This window comes from Misgurnus anguillicaudatus, chromosome 20 (genome assembly GCF_027580225.2).
Source record: "Misgurnus anguillicaudatus chromosome 20, ASM2758022v2, whole genome shotgun sequence".
Taxonomy (NCBI): Eukaryota; Metazoa; Chordata; class Actinopteri; order Cypriniformes; family Cobitidae; genus Misgurnus; species Misgurnus anguillicaudatus.
Window position 1 is genome coordinate 37725652 of NC_073356.2, and position 25513 is coordinate 37751164.

General features: G+C 35.4%; 2 protein-coding genes across 17 annotated transcripts; both read right to left on the reverse strand.

The window, feature by feature from the left end:
- Nucleotides 1-433: 433 nt before the first annotated feature.
- On the reverse strand, nt 434-6342 carry LOC141351578 (uncharacterized). Of its 6 annotated transcripts, none has more exons than XM_073858643.1 (12): nt 6197-6342; nt 4210-4263; nt 4093-4110; nt 3938-3985; nt 3816-3854; nt 3693-3745; nt 3546-3590; nt 3351-3401; nt 3234-3269; nt 1301-1339; nt 1115-1159; nt 434-934 (listed from the first exon to the last, which is right to left on the reverse strand). In XM_073858643.1, the coding sequence occupies exons 1-12, from the start codon at nt 6216-6218 to the stop codon at nt 806-808; spliced, it is 579 nt and encodes a 192-aa protein (XP_073714744.1). In that variant the 5' UTR covers nt 6219-6342; the 3' UTR covers nt 434-805. The 6 variants fall into 6 exon arrangements, with proteins under 6 accessions (XP_073714744.1, XP_073714746.1, XP_073714747.1 ...); XM_073858645.1 differs by having other exon boundaries at nt 3693-3725; nt 4066-4110; XM_073858646.1 differs by having other exon boundaries at nt 1301-1336; nt 3693-3728; nt 4066-4110.
- A 288-nt stretch (nt 6343-6630) lies between these two features.
- Nucleotides 6631-19975, reverse strand: LOC129455784 (uncharacterized). Of its 11 annotated transcripts, none has more exons than XM_073858633.1 (27): nt 19468-19975; nt 18981-19048; nt 18810-18878; nt 18400-18432; nt 17782-17823; nt 17506-17553; nt 17289-17327; nt 17067-17105; nt 14786-14827; nt 14659-14709; nt 14412-14453; nt 14284-14322; nt 14077-14184; nt 12624-12665; nt 12510-12548; nt 12397-12420; nt 11979-12026; nt 11644-11688; nt 9732-9776; nt 9590-9637; nt 9482-9517; nt 9210-9269; nt 8549-8605; nt 8388-8435; nt 8246-8305; nt 8121-8165; nt 6631-6860 (listed from the first exon to the last, which is right to left on the reverse strand). In XM_073858633.1, the coding sequence occupies exons 1-27, from the start codon at nt 19476-19478 to the stop codon at nt 6754-6756; spliced, it is 1335 nt and encodes a 444-aa protein (XP_073714734.1). In that variant the 5' UTR covers nt 19479-19975; the 3' UTR covers nt 6631-6753. The 11 variants fall into 11 exon arrangements, with proteins under 11 accessions (XP_073714734.1, XP_073714736.1, XP_073714735.1 ...); XM_073858635.1 differs by having other exon boundaries at nt 8549-8602; nt 9599-9637; nt 14412-14456; XM_073858634.1 differs by having other exon boundaries at nt 9599-9637; nt 14412-14456.
- Nucleotides 19976-25513: the final 5538 nt, after the last annotated feature.

Here is a 25513-nt window from a genome sequence, read left to right on the forward strand (position 1 = left end):
CGTCTTTGGCAATATTTCAGATAGTGATATACTTCCTGGCTCCCGCATCACCCTGTCTTTGTTGTTAAGCCTCACCATTGGTTGAATTTGATATACACATTTAGACACACTTACCCCTGGAGGCTCCCCAAAGTGTCACCGCAGTGATGCAGCGCAAGTTCCCTTGAAAGGAAACTGTAACAATGTATCTTTAAAGGTAGCACGAAGTAACATTGCTCTCACTTGAAATGTGTCCCCACATTAAGTCCTTGAATTTGAGGGTATTGGACCTGGAAAGTCCTTGAAAGGTCCTTAAATTTGAAGTTAACTATGGTGTGGGAACCCTGTCTCTAGTCCAGGTGGTTGACCAGTTCGGTTGAGTTGGACCACCTTAAACTAGTATTGGACCTGCAGGGCCTTTCAAAACACTTGAACACCATGTGAAACACTTGAATTGATGTTCAAAATAGATGATCCATTTAATGTAAAGATTATTTTCAATAAGACATTCAGCAATATACAATTTTTGATGTTTGAAAAGATTATTGCTTCAACATCTAGGCAAGAAAGCAACATTACAGGGGAATAAACCAATGCATTTACACAGCGGGTTTACTTGGATTGTAAGAAATATCACAATATTGATTCAATTAAGCGTTGTCATTTCAATTTTCTTTCCTCTCGGTTGTACTAAAGAAACAATTAAAGGGCACTTTTATAAACAGGCGCAATATAAAGTTAACTTACAGTATTATCTGAATGTTTAAATAAAACAAACGGACACACGAACACACACACACAGACACACAAAGACGTCGGCTAAAGTCTAGCGAGCGGGTTTACGATTCCTCTGCCAGGCGTTCTGGTCTATACATTGAAACCTGTAACGCAGGAACTTCACACGAGGCTTCATGTGAAAGTCAGCAGGTATCTTCCAGTTCCACATTTTCTGCACCTTTCAAAAAGCACAGAGATCAGAGAAGAAAGTCAAACTAGTTACAATACATATATTCACATTGAGTCATAACGTGCAGTCTGTATTTTAGTAGTAAAATCTAAAAATAGTTGGGTTTTCTTTATCATGCTGATGTTATTGAAACAGAAGTGATGGATCTGCACAAACGTTCATCCTCACCTTCAGGACCCTGACCTGATGTGTGGTACTGTTCACCTGCTGATACTGGACAGAGCAAACAAAACAGAGAAAACAGAAGAGCCGTTCAGCACCTGCTTTTACTCGATTCATATATTTATTCATTAGTAAAGGACATCATTTATGTGTAATAACATGGGCGTAAGTGTAAACCCTCATGAGGCTTACCAGCTGTCTGTGTCTGTTCTGTAGCACCAGGACGGCCTGCTGAAGGAAAACAAACACATCGTGAAGCTGTGATTCTCAACCCTGACTTGTATAGCATGTCTGTCTTCATATTAGAAATACCCAGAAATCATGTACTTGCATGCCCAACAGTATGCATATTTTCTTATTCATGCTACATCCCCCATATTTGTGCCAGGTGACTTGCATGTGCATTCACCAAAACTAACTGCAACCAATGATATTTGTGACCCAGTCTGTGTAAACCCAAAGTCATTTATTTGCAGGGTTCCCACGGGTCCTTAAAATCCTTGAAAGTTTGTGAATCTGGGGGAAAAAAATTCAAGGCCCTGAGAAGGGAACGAGACGCTGCTTCTCTCTTGCCATACTTCCTGCGTCCATGTAATGCCATCTTTGTCAATATTTCAGATAGCGATATACTTCCTGTCTCCTGCGTCACCCTGTCTTTGTTGTTAAGCCTCACCATTGGTTGAATTTGATATACACCTTCAGACGCACTTACCCCTGGAGGCGTCCCCCAAAGTCTCACCGCAGTGACGCAGCGCGAGTTCCCTCGAAAGGGAACTGTAACAATGTATCTTTAAAGGTAACACGATCTAATCTTGCTCTTACTTAAAATGTGTCGACACATTTAGTCCTTGAATTTGAGGGTATTAGACCTGGAAAGTCCTTGAAAGGTCCTTGAATTTGAAGTTAACTAAGGTGTGGGAACCCTGTTTTTGTGATTTACTGTTTTGTACATTAAATGATCCTACATAATGTAAAGCAGGGGTTTTCAAACTTTTTGATGGCAGGGACCCCTACATATGATAAACGCCTTTCCTAAAATATATATCTATATTTTTACAGAAACATTAAAAGTATACATAGTAATTTTGATATTATAAAGACAGCAAATTGTTGTCTTTGTCTTTTTTCTGGGGACCCCTTGAAACACCTTTGGGGGTACCTGGACACCAGTTTGAGAATCACTGATGTGAACATATAATCTTGATGTCTTAAATATTGACTGAGTAAGATCATGTCAAAGATTGAAATTAAACTTCAATCTCATCATTAGTTTATGAGACTTTCAGATTGCATTTACAGACAGGGTCACTTATGAATTTGGCGATCCTTTATCTTTTGTGTCTGTATGGGATACAATTAGGGCTGTCACAATTATAAAATTTGGCTGACAGTTAATTGTCTAAGAAATTGTGACAATTAATTGTTTGTTTTATTGCTTTGACATTTAATTATCATAATTGCTTGTTTGTTCATGAAATAACGTCCGCACATTGTTGTGATTATTTAAATTAAATCTTTTGCAAGGTTTACCTGGCAGTAAATATTAATACACATAACACATATTTAAAAGTACCATTTTTCCCACTGTACTGAATGGCTTTGACATGTGACACTGTCAGTTAAAGAGCGCTATCTGAAACGGTTTCATTAATACAGGCGCTGCAGCTCCCCCTTGTGTTTTTAGAGAGATGTGCAATCATTGCGGTGATCTGAAATCATTGCGATGAGGCGATTATTTAATCATTGTGACAGCCCTAGATTTAATAGTCTCTAAATGATGCTTCTGGTTATTTCTTACTGAGGTTTTGAATATACTAATTTTGTATTTTGCAACCTTATATATGAAGGGCAGATTTTGTATTCTTTAATAATGATGTGATTCGATTTGAGGTTTGTTAGATGTTGGGGTGGCACTAGGACAGCGTTAAAAACACTGAAATAAAACCAACTACTTTCATGTTCAATTCTGTTACCTGTTAGTTTAGTTTAACATAGATTATCATTTAACATCTGGTTTAACAGGATTAACCCGGTTGTGTTCCACAGAAAATGAGGGCGGATAAATAATTCCCTCCAGCATAAATACAAGTATTTCAAATAAGTTGTAGATGTCTTATGAACTTACTTGGACTCCCGGGAGTCCCTTGAGGTTCAGCTGAGGCTAAAAAAGATTAAGAAACCCAGCAAATTATTTATTTACAGTTTGTATGAAGTGAGCTGTTATAGTCGATCCGTCGCTCACCTGTGCCCATGACATCTGTCTGTGAAGAAACTGCCAATGGATCTCCTGTGGCTGAATGTTCACAAAAAAAATCATAAGAAATGATATTCTGCAAACAAAGCTTTTAGATGCTTTCAATCATTTTAATTGAATGGTTTTGTTTACTATAGTTAATGAAGAAACTTACCTGGACAGCTCACCCAAAATGTAACATACCTGGTAAATGTGTCTGTACCACATCACTATGTGTCTGTGAGGCATCTGAAAATGATATATCAATGTTGAAATTGTTTTTACATTAGACTGATAATAATGATCATTTATATATCCTCTGACATCTCCATGAAACGCAAAGTGACTGACCTGTATATTCAGTCCCCGTCTCGTGCACAGAATCTGCTTTTCAGAAACACACGCTACACATGAAACACCTGCATGAGTGATAAACTGACACGTGTCTGTATGTGCTGAGATATTCACCGCTACCTGTATACTTTAGCAATCCATCAGTCACAGCTAAACGACCTATATAACCAAAAATGAGACAGATTTCATCATTATTTTATTATAAGCAGTGCTGCTAAAATCATAGACGTATAAAAACTCACTCATATCTGTCTGAACATTTCCATCCGTCACAGATTCACCGGGTGCACCTGTTCACAGCAACATCAGACGGCTGTGTGTTTTTACTCAGATTATAACGTGTCATTTGAGAGATTATTAAAGATAGTACCTGCCGTATCTGTTTGCACACTCGCACCTGTCAAGCTATCATGACCTTTAAAAAACAAAATTGAGAGTGTGCATTAAAACGATGTATTCATAAAAAGATCAGATGATCATTGCATTAAACAACAGATGAATAAAGTTTGCTTACCAGTGGTGTCAGCGTAAGGACTAAGTGTATGATCATTCACATCAAGAGTGCCAGCTGAAATAAAACACAGTAAAGAAGGCTTTTAACAACTGTAGTTTTTAATTTAAAGATATATTATTTCCTTTTTCTTCTCTTTAAAGTACAGCTTACTACACCTTACTCTTAACTATTTCCCCGCCATTGACAAGTTTTTCCAGCAATCTGTATTTCCACGTTTATAGACTGCATTTCTGCATTCCCATCAATTTGATAAATTATTTGTAAATTTTTTTAAGTTTTGTGTTATGCTTTTAACACTATGTGTGTTTAACTCTATGCGTGTTACTATTTTGTAACATTTATTTATATAAATATATTTTGTAGAAAGTAATGCTTAATTAAATATTTTTTAATTTGTAAATATATGTAGTTTTAACCTTCATATATCAACATATATTTAAAAATGTATAATACATTTTTAATTTTACAACCCATATGGCAAAAAAACATTCTTTGCCAAAAAATAATTATATATATGCTAAATACAAACTCATTTTATTTTATAGTATATTTTTGAAGTTGAAAATATATTTAATTTTAATCTTTTTAAAACTGTTTTGTTTACAGATTTGTACCATAAACAAAGTAGATATAGTATGCTAGATATATATTTTTAAAGCTTTAAAATTTATTTATTACATTTTTAAATATATTTCAAAAAATGGCCAAAAATATATAGGTGAAAAATATTTTTTGTAAACATATTTCAAAATATATGTCAGCAAATATAGTTTTGGGTAATTTTTTTGTATATTTTGAAATTTTAAAATATATTTTTTGCCATATGTGAACTGATTATGTGTTGATTTTGTTTTCAAATAAAACACAAGTCATGTTAAAAGTAACACAAAATGTTTTGTTCCAATAATAACACAGAGATGCATTAGGTGTGTCCATAAACTAACACTGTTTGTGTTGTTTTTAATACATTTGTTCACTCTAAAAAAAATGATGTGTTGGATTTACTTAAAATATATAAGCACCATTTTTGCATCACACTTTTTAAGTAGTCCCAACTTGGATAATTTTACAAAAACAAAACTTAATTTTACTTAAAATTAACAAGAAAACATGTGTTTTATGTACTTAAAATTTTAAGTAAAGAATGTTACAATAACTCAAATATTTAAGTTCATATTACACATAATGTCTGTTCATTTTAAGTAAAATGTGCTTTCCATAATGGCTATGACAAAGGTCAGAATTTTTGGCAGGAAAGGCATCATGGGAAATTTGCATATCACGTGGCTCTATAGTTACTTAAAATGTGATGCTAGATTTACATTACTTTTTATGTTTTTTCATTTTATTTTTGCATACATTTAAGTTCACCTGGTAACTAAAATTTTTGTGTTACACATACTGAATATGTTAAGTAGAGGTTGAATATGAATATTAAGTTTTTCGTGTTTAATCTAATTACTTTAATAAGTAATGGTTGTTCAGCCGACAAAATCGTTTTTAGTGTGTTCTAAGAGTTTGTCCATTAACATCTTTTTCTGTTATGTACAGCATGTTTTATTAAGGCAAAATTGTGTGATGCAAAATTAAATGCTTTCTCTCTTTTGCAGTTCAGTCAGAATCAACTGCTTGCTATGAGATATTGTTTCTGGTCTGGGACGATAAATCGTGCGCCACAGACGAACCATTCATTACACACGCAGCTCCAGGAAATGCCTAAGCATATATTTATATTGTTCTTCAAACCTTTTCATGTATTTTCATGATAATAAAGAACATTTATAATGATTATGCATGTTGTAAACGACTCTACTGACCAAAGAGAGCCATAGTACATGAAAGAGCTGTGCAAACATCCCCTTTAAAATGACTTCAGATGGGTATTATTAGTATGAATCGTCCCAGCCCTGACAGCCAAGAGAAGATACATAAACTCTGCATGATGGATAACAAATCAGTTTTGTCAAAGATCAGAGTGAATTAGTACCAGCTGTGTGATCCGTCTCCATAGCAACAAACTGATGCTCAGTTACACCTGTTCAGATAGAGAATCATACATGTGAAAACATCATCTCCAGGATAGAGTTAGTCTGTCAATAACATGTGATCACTCTAATGGGTTTTATTGCTTTATACCAGAGGTGTCCAAACCTGGGCCAAAGTTGGCCTGCAGTGACCTTTAATTTGGCCCGTCATGCCACGTGAGATAAGGTAAACACCATTGACGCAGATGTTTATATTTCTAATTAAACATTTTCTAAACTGTAACATTTTTTGTATTATTGGTACATTAGAAAAATGCTAATTGAAATAAAATGCAAGGAATTAAAGTGAATACTGTACATGCATACTTAAATGTGTATAGCATGCATCACGAAACTCAACGAACTCGGGTACTAAGCTTATAATGGAGAGGTCAAGGCAGTGGCACACAGACTAAAGGATTATCATTTAAAAATAATTGGCAAAATTATTTCTTTTTTTTCCAACAGTTACCCTAAATAACACAGCATTATTTCAGGAAAAAGTTTGGGCACCCCTGCTTTATACACACTCATTCAAGACTGTCAATCCAGACTCTTTTATACGTTTGTTTAAGTTTTGTTGTTTACCTTTTGGATTGTCCACAACTGGTTTGTGCCGACCGTTTCCTGAAACCCAATAAATAACTTTGGTAGTCAAAAAGTGTCTTGATGGACCATGATGGTCTTTCTAGTCAACACTGACACAACCGGCTGTTTCAACCCATGGTTGGGTAAAATATGACCCATTTGTTAAAGGGATAGTTCACCCAAAAATGAAAATAATGTCATTAATGACTCACCTTCATGTCAATCCAAACTCGTAAGACCTCCATTCATCTTCGAAGCACAGTTTAAGATGTTTTATATTTAGTCCGAGAGCTTGTTGACCCTTCATTGAAAATCTATGTACGGTTTACTGTCCATATCCAGAAAGGTAATAAAAACATCATCAAAGTAGTCCATGTGACATCAGTGGGTCAGTTAGAATGTGTTGAAGCATCCAAAATACATTTTGGTCCATAAATAAAAATACGACTTTTTTCAGCATTGCCTTCTTTTCCGCGTCTGTTGTGAAGCACATGCGTGAAACTAAAGTCATGTGACTGCAGTGACGTGGATGACGTGTTATCCTCAGACATGTTTGTGAATTTTTTTTTTCAAACTTACAGCGTGCATCTCCCTCAGACTGTAAAAGAAGCCCAGGCGCACAAAAAAAGTTGGGGCGCACCAAATAACACGTCAGCCGTGTCGTACGTCATCCGCTTCACTGCAGTCACGTGACTTCAGTCTCGTGCACGCGATTCACAACAGACGCGGAAGAGAAGACAATGCTGAATAAAGTCGTAAACACATTCTTACTAACCCATGGATGTCACATGGACTACTTTGATGATGTTTTTATTACCTTTCTGGATATGGACAGTAAACCGTACATAGATTTTTTGAAGGGTCAACAAGCTCTCGGAATAAATCCAAAACATCTTAAACTGTGTTCTGAAGATGAACAGATGTTTTAAGAGTTTGTAACGACATGAGGGTGAGTCATTAATGACATTATTTTCATTTTTGGGTGAACTATCCCTTTAACCTAGCTTTATTTAACCCAACAGTTGAGTTAGTCCATACAGTATTTACCCAATGATAGGCTAAAACAACACAGCATAAGTAAACAGGAATTATAAAGGAAACTTTACTGTAGTTACGTGCCTCTAAAACAATGTGCAAAAATGCACGAGATGTTTTAATGGAACATACAATGATAATGTTATTAATGTTACAATGTTAATCATGCCAAATACAATTTTTGCTTTCATTTCAGGGTAATATTTGACCAGGACATGTTTTCATGCGATTTATCTTTTTCAATACAGGAAGGAAAAGTCTTACCATTAGTTTCAGGACCGTCGGCACCGTTATTATCCAATCCACCATCTGAAAAAAATCAAACCTTGCAGTCATGCATCATATCATCAAACTACTACAGATGGCGTGATTTACAATAAGTGACATACCTGAATAATCTGTGAGGAAATGATCTGGATGTGCTAATGTGTCCAAGATGAATGATGAATCTGGAAAAATGACTTGGATTAAGACATTCAAACGTGCAGTAATCCAGTATTAAACCATACAGACTCAGGATCAGTTTATTACCTGTTGTGTCTGCTGCTAATCTTGACTGTTCACCATTATCAGATACACCTAAAAACACAAGACATCAGATCTGAGTCTTGTAATCTAATGATGAGATCTGGAGCATCAAAGTTTGATTTCAGTCAATGTTATCAAGATATCAAGTCAAACACTTCACTTACTTATGGATGGGGAGAAACCATGGTTCCCATTGTCAGCAGATGGATGAGGCGGTCCTGCTGAAATTTTGGAATAAATTCATGACCATAGACACCTAACAAAGTATTTACAACTAGGGCTGTCACGATTATGAAATTTGGCTGACGGTTAATTGGTTAATACATTTTGGCGATTATGACGATTAATTGCCTGTTTTATTGCTTTGATATTAAATTCTCATAAATTTTTTGGTTTATGAAATAATTTTCGCAAATTGTTGTGATTATTTAAATTAAATCTTTTGCAAGGCTTATCTGGCAGTAAATATTAATACGCATAATACATATTTAAAAGTAAGTCTCGTTTATACAGGCGCTGCAGCTCCCCCTTTTGTTTTTTAGAGAGATGTGCAATCATCGCAGTGATCTGAAATCACCGCGATGAGGTCAAACAATTGAGATGAGACAATTATTTAATCTTTATGACAGCCCTATTTACAACATTGATCTGTCCGTCTGTGTAACTCACAGGTACCACATAGATCATCATAAACATCTCTGAAAGCTTTCATTACTCTTCCCTTTAGCTGTATAGACTTGAGGCCAGGATTGATTCCTGATGAAGAAATGACTACACTTACAGGACCTGAAGGAGAACCGAGCATCAGTCAGGAGGAGCTATTACCTGGAGGAACGTCTAGAACTGAAGCACTGCTGGACGACTGCCCTGGACTCAATCCAACTGCTGTGGAGAAATAAGACGGCTTTGATTCACATCAGCCAATACATTTCAATACATTCTCTTGGCTGGTTTATTTCATGATAATAACTCATCATTAGTTCAGTGTGACGGCTGGACGGGTGATGAAAAGCTCTCGGCACCGCACACGGGCCATTTTATACAGTGTGCATGAATGTAAATCACATGCTTTTAACTAGTCATGCATGCACGCTCACCTGTGGAATCCACCTGAAATTCAAGTCCCGTATGATCTGTTGAGACAGCGTCAGTTACTAAACATGTGGACGGAGGATCCGAGTCTAGTAGTAAGTCTAAAAGTGTACCTAACCCACCCGTTTGGGTGTCTGGACCAAAGTTTTCACCCATTTCACCTGCAGAGAGCGACATTCTCACTTCATTCAGACACTGGGAAATCATTTTAAATAAAGTCCTTACACTATTTCATAGGATGAAATGGATGCTCACCCATTAAACCCACAAGAAAGTCGTGGCTTGACTGATCTACAGTGTCTAGAATTGAAATCATAATTAAAATCAATTATGAGTCTGATGTTTATTTGGTTCTGTTTTAACATTTTATTATCTTAAAATGGACATTTCACAAGACTTTTTAACATGTTAAAATTGACACTTTGTAGGTTTGAGCAAAAATGTGCTGTTTTTGGGTGTGCTGATCTCTGCACTAAATGTCAGTGCCGTGGTTGGATAGTGCAGATTAAGAGGCGGTATTATTATAATAAGATCCCCTTCTGACATCACAAGGGGAGCCAAATTTCATCGACCTATTTTTTTCACATGATTGCAAAGAATGGTTTACCAAAAGTTACTGAGTTGATCTTTATCACATTTTCTAGGTTGATAGAAGCACTGGGGACCCAATTATAGCACTTAAACATGGAAAAAGTCAGATTTTCATGATATGTCCCCTTTAATGCTCTCTCTTTGTTAGCTGCTTTGGAGAAAAGTGTCTGCTAAATGAATCATATAAAACAATTCAAAAATCTTCAGATGTTAAAGGTTCTTCATGGAACCATTCTGCCAAAAATGGTTCTTCTATGACATAATTGGTTCTTCTAAAAATAAAGTGAAGCACATTTAATTTTAAGAGTTTAAGGGTAAAAATTGAGCCTAATCTCATGGGAATTTATACAAAAATAAAGATTATTATTATTAAAGGGACACTCCACTTTTTTGATAAAATGCAAATTTTCCAGGTCCCCTAGAATTAAACATTTGATTTTTACAGTTTGGAATCCATTCAGCCGATCTCTGGGTCTGGCGCTACCACTTTTAGCATAGCTTAGCACAATCCATTGAATCCTATTAGACCATTTAGCATCATGCTAAAAAATAACCTAAAAACTCTTCTGTAGTTACATCATGTACTATATGGCTATTACGCAGCGCCTGAAGGTAGCCCTTTGGTTACTTTCAATAGCAGGGGACTATATTCGGGCACTGCGTAATATAATTGTGCCTACTGCTGCCATGTTCAGCAGCAAAGATTATTACGCCAGAATGAGAGTATAGTCCTGACCATATCTGCTTAAAAAATGTACAACTTTTCCTTTTCCGTCGGTCTTAGTACACGATGTAACTACAGAAGAGTCAAGTTTTATATAAGAAAAATTTCAAAACTTTTTAGTTATTTTTAGCGTGATGCTAATGGTCTAATCAGACTCAATGGATTATGCTAAGCTATGCTAAAAGTGCTAGCACCAGACCCGTAGATCAGCTGAATGGATTCGAAAACAGTAAGAGTCAAATGTTTAACTCTAGGGGAGTTATTTTAAAAATGAGCATATTTTCAAAAAAGTGGAGTGTCCCTTTAATAATAATCTTTATTTTTGTGTGAATTCCCATGAGATTGGGCTCAATTTTTACCCTTAAACTCTTAAAAATAAAGGTGCTTTGCTTTGTTTTTAGAGGAACCAAGATTGTCATAGAAGAACCATTTTTGGCAGAATGGTTCCATGAAGAACCTTTAACATCTGAAGAACCTTTCTGTTTCACAACTTTAGATTATTGAATTGTTTTACATGATTCATTTAGCAGACACTTTTCTCCAAAGCAGCTAACAAAGAGAAAGCATTAAAGGGGACATATCATGAAAATCTGTAGTGTTGTACAAAAATTCACAAATTTGATTGTATGAATTAATATGAAATAGCCACCTCCTAAAATACATATGAATTTCTGTGAGATTGTGTTGGAAAATTCGTTTTTACCTGTAATTCCCAGAGTTTGTGCCAAATGTGTCAAACACATATAGTAATGACACAGTCATGATTTTGTAAGATTTAAATATTTAGAAAAATCAGTTTTCTTCTCTGTGCACACTACTGATGATATAAAATATAAAATCATATTTTCACACCTGTTCCTTGTATCGGAGATGAGCCTGGCATGAAATGATCCATTCCTGCATAAAAAACAACAACAATAAATTTATGCCACTTATTGTGAGCGGTCACAAACGTCTTCACAGACAAATAACACGAGCTTACTTTTCAAGAAAAATATTTCAAATGAAGTATAATACAAATCAAGTCAAGGTCAACCTGTGCTTTCTCTTTGTTTGAAATGACTTCATACATTCACTAAAATCACCTTAGGTTTATGAAATGTCACAGTAAAATGATTCAGATGTTTAGTCTTTATAAAAAGATAATGCTTTAAAGATCAAAGAGGATGTATGAGATGTTTGCTCACCTGTGAACCCTGTTTCTCCTCCGTTCATTAAGTGTTTGTGTCCATTACCTGTCAGAGGACAACAGTTAAAGTGACTGAATCTCTTAGACTCTCCTGATTTTGCCAAGTGGTTGATATTTCTCAATGCAACATTATTTTGACAACATTTCAATCAACCAATCAGATTTCAGAAATATGTTTACAATTTGTTTCAAGTTTACAACCAGGATTAGCTGCTTCTTCATTGTTTTTCACTCTGATTTTAGGGTTCAGTTATGGTTAGGGTTAGGGTTGGGGTGGGTTTAGGTTTTTTTACAAAAATGTTGTCCTTGGGTCAACACAATATGTTGCCCTGAGGACATCTCTCACTTGGCAGAATCAGGTTGAGTCTTGTTTTTATATGACGTACTTTAATGCAATACCAGAGCATAATACTCACCGTTGGTTTCTGTCTCTGGGATTTCTGAAGAAACAAATGACACAATCATCATTCATCACATGCTTTGAAAGAATTGTGTTGTTAATCGTGTGAAATGTAAGGAGATTCTTCACCTGGAGATTCAATCTGAGATCCTTCATGTGCAGAGTCACCTAAAGAAAAAAAAAACATCATCAGATCCTAAGAAACCTTCAGAAGAAAACCCTGTTGAGAAGATATTCACATACCGTTTTCAGATCCTTCTGCATGTTGATCGACAGCCTCTGATCCTACAGAGACAAATGCACTGAGTATATAACTTACTGTATATATTCACTGTTACACATGAAAAGCTTTATAAAAGTCAAGCTCCAGTGGCAATGCTATTTGATTTTTTGTTATCATATTAACTTTAACCACCATTAACTCTTTCCCCGCCATTGACAAGTTATCTCGTCAATTAAGAGAAAACATTTCCCTGCCAATGACGCTTTTCTGATGAGTTTTTATGATAATCTGCAATTCCGCTACTATCCACTAGATGGCCAATTTATAAAACACTAAAGCAAAAACCAATTTAATTAATTATAAACTCTGTGTATGTTTTGATCAACTGATCAACAAAATTCCTTTACCAATAACCTAAGAGGATATAGAAACTAAGAGAAATCTACCAATATTTAAGAGGATATAAAAAGAGAACAAATAAATGAACTTTTTTCCTGTTTTGTTTGTTTAAAGGCAGAAGGTCTTTTCTTTCATTTAAATAAACATATATTTATATGTTTATATATTTTAGAAGAAAATTTTCCTGGAAGGCATTTTGTGAAACTTTAGTGAAAATCACAAAAGCAACTTTTTTAAAAAAGCCTGGCGGAGAATGAGTTAATTACTGTGTCAACTATTGGCAAAAACTTGATAACATTAGGTAAATGTTTTATTTTATAAGTTCAATATCGTTTTTACATTGCAACCCAGAGGAAAATGTTTCATAGCCCTGGACCACAAAACCAGCCATAATATCACGGGTCTATTTGTAGCAATAGGCAAAAATACATATGGGTCAAAATGATCAATTTTTATGTCAAAAATCATTAGGATATTAATTAATGATCATGTTACATGAAGATATTTTTTTATAAATGTAAATATATCAAAAAATGTATTCATCATTAGTAATATGTGTTGCTAAAGAATTAATTTGGATCATTTTAATTTTTTTTAAACCCCAGATGTTCAAATAGTTGCATCTTGACCAAATATCATCCAATCCTAACATATCCAAACATCAATGAAAAGCTTATTTATTTAACTTTCAGGTGGTGCATTTCAATGTATCTCAAAAATTAACCCTTATAACTGGTTTTGTGGTCACATATTTTAATCTCAGATGTTTCTCCTAAAATTGCTTATAGAAGAAAAAAAGTAAAAATTTGTTATATCAATAATATGGTTATGTAAATGAATTATATAATTTTTTGGATTTGTGTAAATTTAATGAGATATGTTTGAGCTCATATTAAAATCTTCAATAATATAAAATAATTTTGATTGTTTTTTTCATAAGAAAGCTCTGTGACACTAAAGAAGATTGTAAAGAGACGTTTATGGTCAGAATGCATCACAGTGTAAACTGTAAATAGCGCTATATAAATAAACTTTAAATTGAATTAAATAAAACATTTTAGCTTTTGGAAGTACCTGATGTTTGTGATTGGACCTCAGAGGAAACTACACCTGAAGCACCTGACATCTGTCCTGTTGATGGTCGACCAATCGCGTGACCTGATGACCCTTGACCTGATGACACTATGACATAACAGACACATCACTATTGCTTAAAACAAATCATCACATGTTTAGTTACTTATAGTTGGTTCTGTTTGGATGCAAATCATGATCTCTTACAAATAGAAATGGAAACTGTGTGGACGCCCCCATCTGGCCCTGAAAGGCATCATGCAAAAAACTTATTGGGAGTTGTACATTAGTGCATTTCTTTAAAATGTTATATATGTGTTTCTAAAAGTCATTACCAGGGACTTTAGATCCTAAACCTCCATGAGCACCTGTTCCTCCTGCTAATATATTGTTTTCAGATGCGTGTTATTTCTCATAACATATTCAAATTAAATTTCAACACCAAGCAGTTGTATTCCTGCTGTTGTACTGCGTTTTTATATTAAGAAAATATTTTTATAAACTGGTTACATCCGTGTGCCGTCTCTTTATTTAATTTTCAGGCAATACAAAGAACACGGCACACAGACGTTAATGCAGTACCTGAAGGAATTAATTCTGATTTGGATCCATTCTGTCCATTGTTACTTGAACCTGAAAGTGTAATAAATACAGTGACTGAGCAGAAAATGTACTAGGCTTGAAAACCCAACAAACCCGAATACATTACCATGAGAACTTGGGCGAGAATATCCGTCTCTACCGTTACTGCCTGTAAACCATACACATGAAGATCTCATGAAGCATTACTGCACAGCAATGAAACTGTTTCCCGACAGGGTTTAGGTTAAGCCAGGACTTAGTTATGTTGGGACACTAAAGTAGTTTTTACAAATATACCTTACAAAAACTTGACTGGTGTGTATCTTGAGACAAAACAACAGCACTGATTTATGTGTAGATACGTCAGTACAAAGCATTTTTAAATTAAGGCAGCTCAAACATAAATCTGGGATTAGGATAAGCCCTGTCTGGGAAACTTGTGTCTAATAACACAATACACATCTTAAAGCAAAAAAAAAAAAATGTGTGGCCTTATGAAGCAATTAGTCATTCTTAAAAAAGCTCAATATTTACCCAAAAGGCTCTTTCTCAAAACTTACTTGACTTTTCTGAGCCATTTTAACATGCATGCATTTGCCAGATGCTTTCATGCAAAGCAACATATTTAATTTGAATGCATTTGAGTTGTGAGTTCCCAGGGTTTGAAACCATGATCTTTTGTGCTGCAAACATAATGCATAATCTGCTACATAAACACTACTTCTCATTTTTCTTGCACTTTCAGCTGATGTTAAGATAAAGTTTAGTGTTCACACAGATGTAGTTCATCACATTATCGTAAAGTTTCCTATGCAAAAATTGCATCGATTTCATGTTTACCTTCTTTAAAGGTGCAGTGTGTAATTTTTAGAAGGATCTCTTGACAGAAATGCAAAATAATATACAAAACTATATTATCAGGGGAGTATAAAGACCTTTTATAATGAAACATTATATGTTTATTACCTTAGAACGAGACCTTTTTATCTACATACACCGAGGGTCCCCTTACATGTAAGTCGCCATTTTGTGCCGCCATTTTTTTAAAGAAGCTCTTAACAGAGATTTTTTTACTAAGTTGTCTTCGATGATGACATGCTTGTCCCGTGGCGGCTAACGTAGCTTCTCTATGTGTTTCAATAGCGAGGGGTGAGCAGTGGATTGAGCCGTTGGTTGCAATTCGCAACCTCATCACTAGATGCTGCTAAAATTTACATACTGCACCTTTAAAGTTCAGAAATAATTTTGATACCCAAGTTTCCAAGATGTGCAGATCTCAAACTTTAAAAATTGCAGATGGGAGACGGATTTCTGCTGTGACAGGTACACTCCAAAAAATGCTGGGACAAACCCAGCCGTGTGTTCAATTTAGCCAGGAAATGTTTATATTTGACCCAACATTGGGTTAAAGCAACCCACCCAGGTTAAATAACAACCCAACAGGTTGGTTTGTCTCTTTTTGACCCAGTGCTGGGTTGAAAATATCCCAACATGTTTTTGAGTGTATGCTTTATTAGTTTTTATATTTAATAGCTTCATTGCCTTGTCTTATCATTAAAGTAGTATAAATTTGTGTTCAAATAAAATTTTTCCAAGACACACGCAAGTATGAACACCTGAACACAACAACAAGCTACGAGCTTGTTGTTGTGTTCAGGTGTTCATACTTGCGTATTATGACTTCGGAAGTGGGAATTATCACTATTTTTCCTATATTACGTCAAGGCAGCATTAATGCTGTTGTTAAATGCATAATTTAAAGGTGCAGTGTGTAATTTTTAAAAAGGATCTCTTGACAAAAATGCAAAGTATTATACAAAACTATATTATCAGGGGTGAATAAAGACCTTTCATAATGAACCGTTATGTGTTTATTACCTTAGAATGAGACGTTTTTATCTCCATAAACAGAGGGTCCCCTTACGTGGAAGTCGCCATTTTGTGCTGCCATGTTTCTACAGAAACCCTTAATGGACAAACTTTTTTACTAAGTTGTCTCCGACAATAACATGTTTTTCCGGTGGCGGCTACCGTAGATTCTCTATGCGTTTCAAAAGCGAGGGGTGAGCAGTGGACTGAGCCGTTTGTTGCCAATAGCAACCAAACCACTAGATTCCGCTAAAATTTAAACACTAAACCTTTAAAGTAAATGAAATGCTAATCAGATCCAGATGTGTGTGCATGCGTACAGTGAAATAATTTTAGAGGGTTGCTCAATATCTCATCTTATGTCATGTTTAAGTCAGCTTGTGAGATGCATGAGAAAATGTGATAGGATTTAGTGAATTATAGTTTTCATAGTCTGCATGCAGTCTATAGTTTTATAAATCATTTGTGTGCATTGCAGTTAAAAACAAAAATTTGAATTTCTTAATTTATACAAATGTTGAAATGTTGTTCATAGTTACCATTGGCTCCAGATGAAGATGTTGACGGGCCGCTTAATGCTGTAACGACAAAAACACTTTATTGCAGTTTCTTAGTTGACAAGAAAATTACATCGTCATATTTGATATCATTTATAAATCCAAACCCCATCAGTATACTAAGAGTATTATCTACATGTGTAACCTTTCTAAAGTGTGACTTGTGTGAAAGTTGCTCTCTCGCTAGATCAGGTTGACACTTACAGACTTGGCCAGTTTGCGTAGCACCATTCAGCTTGTGACCTGGGAAACAAGACCAAAGGTTTTTGTCAAAAGATGGATTGGACTTTGGGAACTCAAAGAAAGGTCTGAGAGGTGGCCATTGAGCTTTTAACAAATTCACCTTTCACCAAAGAGGCCATGAGACGCTAATGCATTTAGAAAGAAGTTGTTTTTGGGTTATCGAGTAGAGTTTCCGTACCATTTGGGGATTCGCCCGGGACGGAGCTGCCAGGTGAAGGACTCATACCTACTAGAAATAAAAAAAACTTTTAATATAAACATCATCCAGAGTTTGCTTTCAATGCACCTGATGTTTCTGCTTTAAGCATTTATTAATATCTCAATGCCTGCACCTGCTTCCTAAAGCAGATTAAAGACTGATTGACTTTGTTTAGTCAGGTGCACCCAGTGAACTATTATTTTTTTCAATGCTACGAGGTTCAGTGCTCTCTAAAGAGGATTAGCTTCACCTTACCCGAGCCTTTGGGTGCTGAAGTGGCCTGCTGTGATCCAACTCCTTTTGGAAATGAAAGAGGAACAAGAAACATAAGATTCAGAGAGATCGCGTCTCACGTGTCAATCAATCTTTTCTGGCCAGGTGGCCCTATGGAGAGGACAAGTGCTTTTTGTTATCAAGTAAAGACTAATTTTACGCTCCTTTTATGTGCATCTTAGATTTTATTAGATCAGAGTTATTTGGTTAATCCCAGCAACATTGTTTCCACTTTTTAATCATTTCTTTAAAACATTATTTATTTGTAAAATTATACGCATTGCTTTTCTCACATTATTGTGGCTGTACTGATGGTAATTTCATGGTATTACTAAAATGCATCTGTGAATATCAAGGCATGTTTGAAATTGCACATATAATCCAAACAAAACCATGATTTAGGAAATAAAGATGCAAATTATTGTACTTTTGTAATGGATGGCATTGTGTGGTATATAACCCTTTAAAAATACTTTTATGTATTTAAATCAGTCATGGTATTGCAGTAACACGTCCCAAACCCCCATAATACCAAGATGAATACCATAATATGACTGAGGTTTAATTATAATGGTGGTAAGTTTTGAACTTGTCACCCACCCTTCATATGTTGAGCTTTGGAATCGTCATCATCTGTGAAGAAAAGGAAGAATCGATAGAGTTTATAAACTCTCAGCAGGTTTGACCTTCTCTGCTTTCTGCTTGATTCTTATCACAACTACAGAAATACAGGATTTCAGTGTCTGATGCTTGAATTCACTGCTGAAGGTTTGGTCTTTTCTCATTTTATGGTTTAGGTTTTATCGAATGGATTTATGAAGCTCATTAGATTAAGTTAGAAAAGTAGAATCAAGAGATTGTTTATCATAAACCTTTATGATGTTTAATCTTCTTCAATATAAACGGTTCATCTTTGCTGGTTCAGATGTTGTATTATGATGCCACTTCTTAACGTAGTGTCATTGGCCCTTATCCAGAGATTGAAGAAATAAAAGACCTTCATCACCTACCATCATCTTCTTCAGAAAGTTCTTCTTCACCTTCCTCAGCTTCAAAGTCATTCTCTTCAGGCTCTTTATCTGTTTTATTGTGAAATATAAAGTGTTTATATTTACTTGGCCATGCGTGTTAAACATAAGGATGTATTGTTACATTGAGTCCTCTGGGGAAAGAGGTCATACCTTCAACAGGAGCTGTTGATACAGTAGACACCAAAAACACAACAGCCACCGAAGCAATGACAAGATTTCTGTGAATGCAAAGCGATAACATTGCAGTATACGCAAACAGAAATATATAAAGACTATTAGATCATGATTACTATAAAGTAAATCCATCTTAAAAATTCAATAAATTAATTCTTACGAGATGCACATTAGGTGATATATTTTAAGTCAATTCTTAATGTGAACTACAAGTAAATGTCACAACATTTATGGCACTGAAAATACTGTTGAGTGCTGATCTATTTAAACTTTACACCCAAATATACACAATCTGCATATTTATAATCTGCATATAGTATCCTTGCAAAACATTTCCTCCCAACCTTAATAAAACAAACAACTACTTATTGGTAAATATTAATCTATTATTGACTAATGCTCGACAATGATGCATGATTAAAAAGCAAAAGCAGGTGTAATGAAGGATGGATTATTGACTTACCGTGAGAGCATCTTTAGCACAGACAGGTCTATGTGGGAAACTCTGCTGCAGACATAAAGCAACCAGCAAACTTGCTTTTGATGGGCTTATGCTTGAGTGGCCACCAAAATACATTTTATACTCTTCCATCCCCCCATCTTTACAAGGGGCAGGACTTCATGTTTAACCCCAGCCCATGCCATTCAAACTACACCCACCATCTTTGAAAAATACATTTTTGAGACATAAATATGAGCGTTTAGTTTCATAAAAAATGAATGAATGAATGAATGTCGTGCATCAGCTTCTGGTGGATTGTTTAAAAGACTGATAAAGTTCTCTGACAGAAGCTCAACAACAGCACAATAAAGCAGCTCAGCCAGTGGAGGGCATAACCACACAACACAACACCTGTATACACAACATCTCTCAACCTGTAAGACAACACAAAGAGTAACGCATGAAGTTACAGGAAGTTTCAGATCTAAGAGGAAGTCAATCTTGATTGATGGAGGTTTATCAGAACCTATATTAGGGGCTGGACACACCAAAACTTTTAAACGCGGCTGAAAACGCCTTGGGGACGCCGAATGCCAGCTGTTTTTCAGCTGAGTGCCAGCTTTCCTCAGCTAAGCGCTTTAGTAGCGCTGATACGTCAGCTGTGAGACGGTTGGTTGCTGTGATACTTGTCCCGCCCCACCTACACTGTGATTGGACGGCCGCGTGAGAACTGACATTGACGAGCGGAGCTTTTCTTCCAAAGTTGAACATTTCTCAACTCTCTGCGCCGGTTTTCAGCGCGGAAAAAAACCGCTAGCTGCTGGCTTATTTGAAAAACGCTGAGTTTCCATTGAAATGAATTGAAAACATGCGCCGGCCGCGGGCGTAAAAGCGTTGGTGTGCACGCCCCCTAAGTCCTTAAAACTAGCTTTGATGGTTAAAAAAGTAAAAAAAATGGTCTTAAGGTGTCACTGGGTTAGTACCCTAGGTTAGTAGTAAGAACAGGGTTCCCACACCTTGGCTAACTTCAAATTTAAGGACCTTTCAAGGACTTTCCAGGTCCACTATCCTCAAATTCAAGGACTAAATGTGGGGACACATTTCAAGTGAGAGTAAGGTTACATCGTGTTACCTTTAAAGATACATTGTTACAGTTCTCTTTTTGAGGGAAATCGCACTGCGTCACTGCGGTGACACTTTGGGGACGCCTCCAGGGGTAAGTGTGTCTGAATGTGTATATCAAATTCAACCAATGTTGAGGCTTAATGACAAAGACAGGGTGACGCGGGAGCCAGGAAGTATATCGCTATCTGAAATATTGCCAAAGACGGCGTTACAGGGACGCAGGAAGGATGGCAAGGGAGACGCAGCGTCTCATTCCCTTCTCAGGGAACAACAATTACATACTTAACCTGAGATGTTTTCATGTGTCAAACACAACTATGCAAAAAAGCATTTTAGTATCCACATTCACATACAGAAGATATAAACATTTAAAGCGAACAGTTTAGCACGTGTGCTTAAAAAGTCTAGAATTTTTATGATATTATCCTACACTACATTGGGAATAATATGGATTTTTTTTCCCAGAAAACTTCTTGTATAAAATAGATTCAAGCACTTTCAATGACCTGTATCTATGTATGTATATTTTCAAAAACTTCCCAGGGCCTTGAATCCCCCCACATGCACAAACTTCCAAGGATTTCAAGGACCTGTGGGAACCCTGTAAGAAAAAATAATATACCTCTGAGGTACTATATGAACTCTTTTTGAAACGGTACCAACCCAGTGACAGAAAACATTTTTTCTGACAGTATGATTGTTTCAGATTATAATTCTCTACTCATTTGATCTATTTATGTATGTATGAATCATATTTATATACTATAACTGGGTGATTCTCACGAAACCATTGAAACACCACGACACTAATGATTTTAGCTTTAAAATGTGTAATATAGTAACATTAAAAAGCATCAGAATTAACACAATACTGTGTTCTACCTTGCACAATGTGTGATTTCAACATAAGAATTTTTAATTGTAAATTTTATCTCATTTTCTGCTGAAATTCTCATTACCGCAATGTGTTTGGCTGTGTTTGAACATGCGTTATGTTGTAATTTAATCAAATTAACACAAAAATATTAAGAAAAAAAATAAATGGATGTTTTGCTAGACTACTAGATGACAGAAAAAATATTTACTGAATATTCATGTATAATAATAATGAAGAAAAATTAGGAAAATGATGTGTCCATGCCTGATGTTCTCATCCTCCGCAACACTTTTTGAGAACAGTTTAAGCACACATACAGAATTTTAATAAAGTTTGATTTTGAGTGACCAAGCACATGGACCAGTTACTTCAAGATGGCTACCAGGTAAGTTCATTTTTTACAGTTAATTTGAAATATTGTCTTGTCAGAATGCTTTTGATTATCATTACCGCAACAGATGCTTATTAAATGTTAATTTAATTAATAGAAGCATAATACTTTGATTTTAAATGCATGTACAGAATCTCCAAATTATGTTCTTTCAGGTTTGTCATGTCATTTTGAAAATATGTCAGTGTTGATGTTTTCTGACTGTTGCGGTAATGAGATTTTTTTAGGACTAATTTTTTAAATTATGTTACAAAAAGTGTTAAATGATAAGTAAAAGTTTTTTAAATAAACGTTCCCATTTACTCCAGACTTTGTTTTTCAATGTCTGGTGGGAAAAAAAGTAAATTTAAGCAAATTTTACATTTTCATGCTTGACATTTTTAAAACCAAGTTTTCGTGAGAATCACCCATGTAATATGTAATAGTAGTTGTACAAATTATATACCATAGTACTTTTAGTACATAGTAGTGTATTGTCAAATTTTAGGACACAAAAAATCCCATCGCAGGAATTCCTGTCCACTCGTAGGAAAATGTAATTCCACATCCGTTCCACTTTACAATGTAACTGAGACCAGCAGTCCTTCAAATGTATTTCTTTGATAAACTCTTTCTGATAAGCTCGACATGATGTTGATTTAAAGCTAATGAACTCTTGCACTAAACAAGCTTTCATTGTTGCACTGAAATTAAAATCTCTCTCTCTCTCTCTCTCTCTCTCTCTCTCTCTCTCTCGGTTTATCTGTAGCATTATGTTACAATGGTACAGTGTATTTTATAAAACATGTTAGCTCACATAATATTAACCTTATCTATTAACCCTTTGATGCATGGTCATCATTACATTCGGGCTTTAGTTATCTGGGATGTTAATTTAACACGATTGGATCTCCAAACTGCCTAAATTCTACAAAACTGTCCTCATATTTCATTAACAATTCCAGAAAGATAAATAAAAGCTATCATAATAGTCAGACCACGGCATCACTTATCCTATAGAAGGGGAAGGTCTGAGCCTATACCAGCATCTTGGGCCACAGGCAGGGTATACTATCTACAGATGGTCAGTCCATCGCAGGGCACTTACAGCCAGACACACACCAACTAAAGTCAATTTAGGGCTCGTACAGACTACATGACTTTGAAACGTACGTCCGAGCTGTGCGGTTCACACTACATGACTTGCTCTCTGTGAAATCAGGAGTGTTCACGTGTTAGTGACTTTGATTTACCTAATCTGCATGTTTTGAAACTGGTAAAGAAGAAACTGGCCTGAAGGATATCCATGCTAATGCAGGGACAACATACAACCTCCACATAGAAAGACTTCTTTGCTTAGCAGGCACAGCGCAGGATTCCTCATGCTGTGAGATAACAGTGCCAACCACTGAATCACTGTGTTACCCATCATTTTAGTCACCATAATAAACAGTCACCATAATACATTTAAGGGTTAAAGATGTTTTGAGTTACTGGTAATAATGAGCATCTGCTGGTGACTATCAAAGTAACAGGGCTAAGAAGCTATATAAAAAAGTTATATTAATACCCATCTGGTCTCGATGCCAATATTTCTCTTCTGGTTTCATGTCCTGTGTATCCCTCATTCCTGCAGGACTGGCTGCTTTCAAACAAAAGATCTCTGTTAGGTGCTGAAACCATATCGCTCCTGGAGCCAGAGATGAGATCAATCTAACCAGCGTGGATGCTGAGGTCACGCGGTACAGCAGAACTCTCTCCACCACTGGTGGCGCTGTTTTAAACGCCTGACGGTTTTTACATTTTATTATTTTCTTTTAATATAAGGTAATTTTTGTCAAAATAATTCTGATTTATTAATTTTATAAATTAAACATAAAAAAGTTTTGAATGTTCAAAATGTTAAATATTTCCTGATGTGAATGTTGCTTGGAGTAAAAAAATCTTCTAGGCTAAATAAATATATGTTAATTTTTTTATTTCATTTAAGATATTTCAAAATTCTCATCTATTAAAAGTAAAAAAAACTCAACGATTTCGAAAATTTACCTGAAACCGGAAATGATGTCTGCAACGGCGCTCTTTAATTGTTCCAAACACTTCAAATGTTTTAATGTTACTAAATGCTTTCCATGTTACTTAATTCAGATTTTATATCAGATTTTTTAGTTGGGAAATATAAAAAATTCGAGTTGTCTGGAACACAGCATAACTGTCATCTATACAAAATAAAAGTCGACTATGGAACGCCTAAAGGGACAAACGCATTTTCAAGAAAAATTTCTGCATCTGAGACTGATAATAATTAACATAATAATAACATTCTTAATTAATATTAAACAATTGTTATTACTATTATAATTGTCCTATATTTTTATGTTATATTATATTCATATGCAGGGTGCGATTTGTAAAAATCACATAGAAAGTTTTACTTTTACTGCACAACTAGCTGGCATCCGTTACAGACACAATTACTGAACCTGAACTGTACATGCTAAAATGCATTGATGCTCCAGACATGCAAAACACTTGTGTATTATCATAATATTTAATAGAAAAAAATGCAACACGCATTGTACTCTCAATATAACAATAAATAGGCTCTATATGCCTACTTAGACTAAGAAAATGTTTTGATGATGCAGAGTTCATTTTTGCTTTCCTGTGTCATCCTGGAAGTTCCCCTCGATCCTAACAATGGTCGTTTTTGCTTTCTCAATGTTCATATTTCTTAGATTTGTTTTGTGTTTGTCCTGTAAAATACAATGATATGCTGCTTGGAATTCTTTTTATTTATTATTAAACTGTTTTCGCGCTGAAATAGACTATTGGTGTTTGGCAACATTTGGAAAATCGGGGCATGGATTAGAAAAGAATATAGATTAATATGATCATTAATTACAAATGGGGGTACATTTTGTAAAAATAATTAATCAGAGAGAGGGATATAAAGACCTCCCCCCAGCACAATATTTAAATATGTTTAATTTATGGATTCATTCCGCAGATGCCTGGATAAAGCCTCAAATATCCACTGATTACTAAACATAATTTGAAGCTAATTTTCTGTGTTTTCACCAGTTTAAAAAATCAAATATTGTTTTGAGGAAACACAGTTCCTCAGAGATTGTAAGACTAAACCTTACAATCGTGCTGCATGTAGGTGAATTCTGCTGTGGTCAATCACAAACTCACACACATGGAGTCTCCGATGTTTTCCCATACAGATTCCTGCTCTCTTCTCATATTTCTCATCTAAAGCTCTGTTAGGACTTATTGTTTCAGTGGCCACGAGCCACCTCTGATCGTCCTAAAGGAACCATTCTTGTTTAGAAACCCGATCGCTCTGAAATGACTACAGCACTGGAGGTTTGGGTCACTCAAGCGCTCTGTAATGAATCACCGTGGGCTCAATCTAATATGTTGTGCAGAAGGACTAAGAAATAATGTGGACAGGTGGACATTAAACTTCTCATATCCTGCCCGAACATCTTACGTGAATATCTCAGATGGGTTTTGGACACTTTTTTAAATTCTATTGGACTTTTCCTTTAATAAATGAAGATATGTTGATCTGGTTCTATCATATTTTTTACTTTCTAACAGACTTGCACAGAAAAAATGGCAAGCAAATGTCCCAAGCTGTCACTCAGGCAGTTCCCTTTAAAAAAGTCCTAATATGTACTGTACCA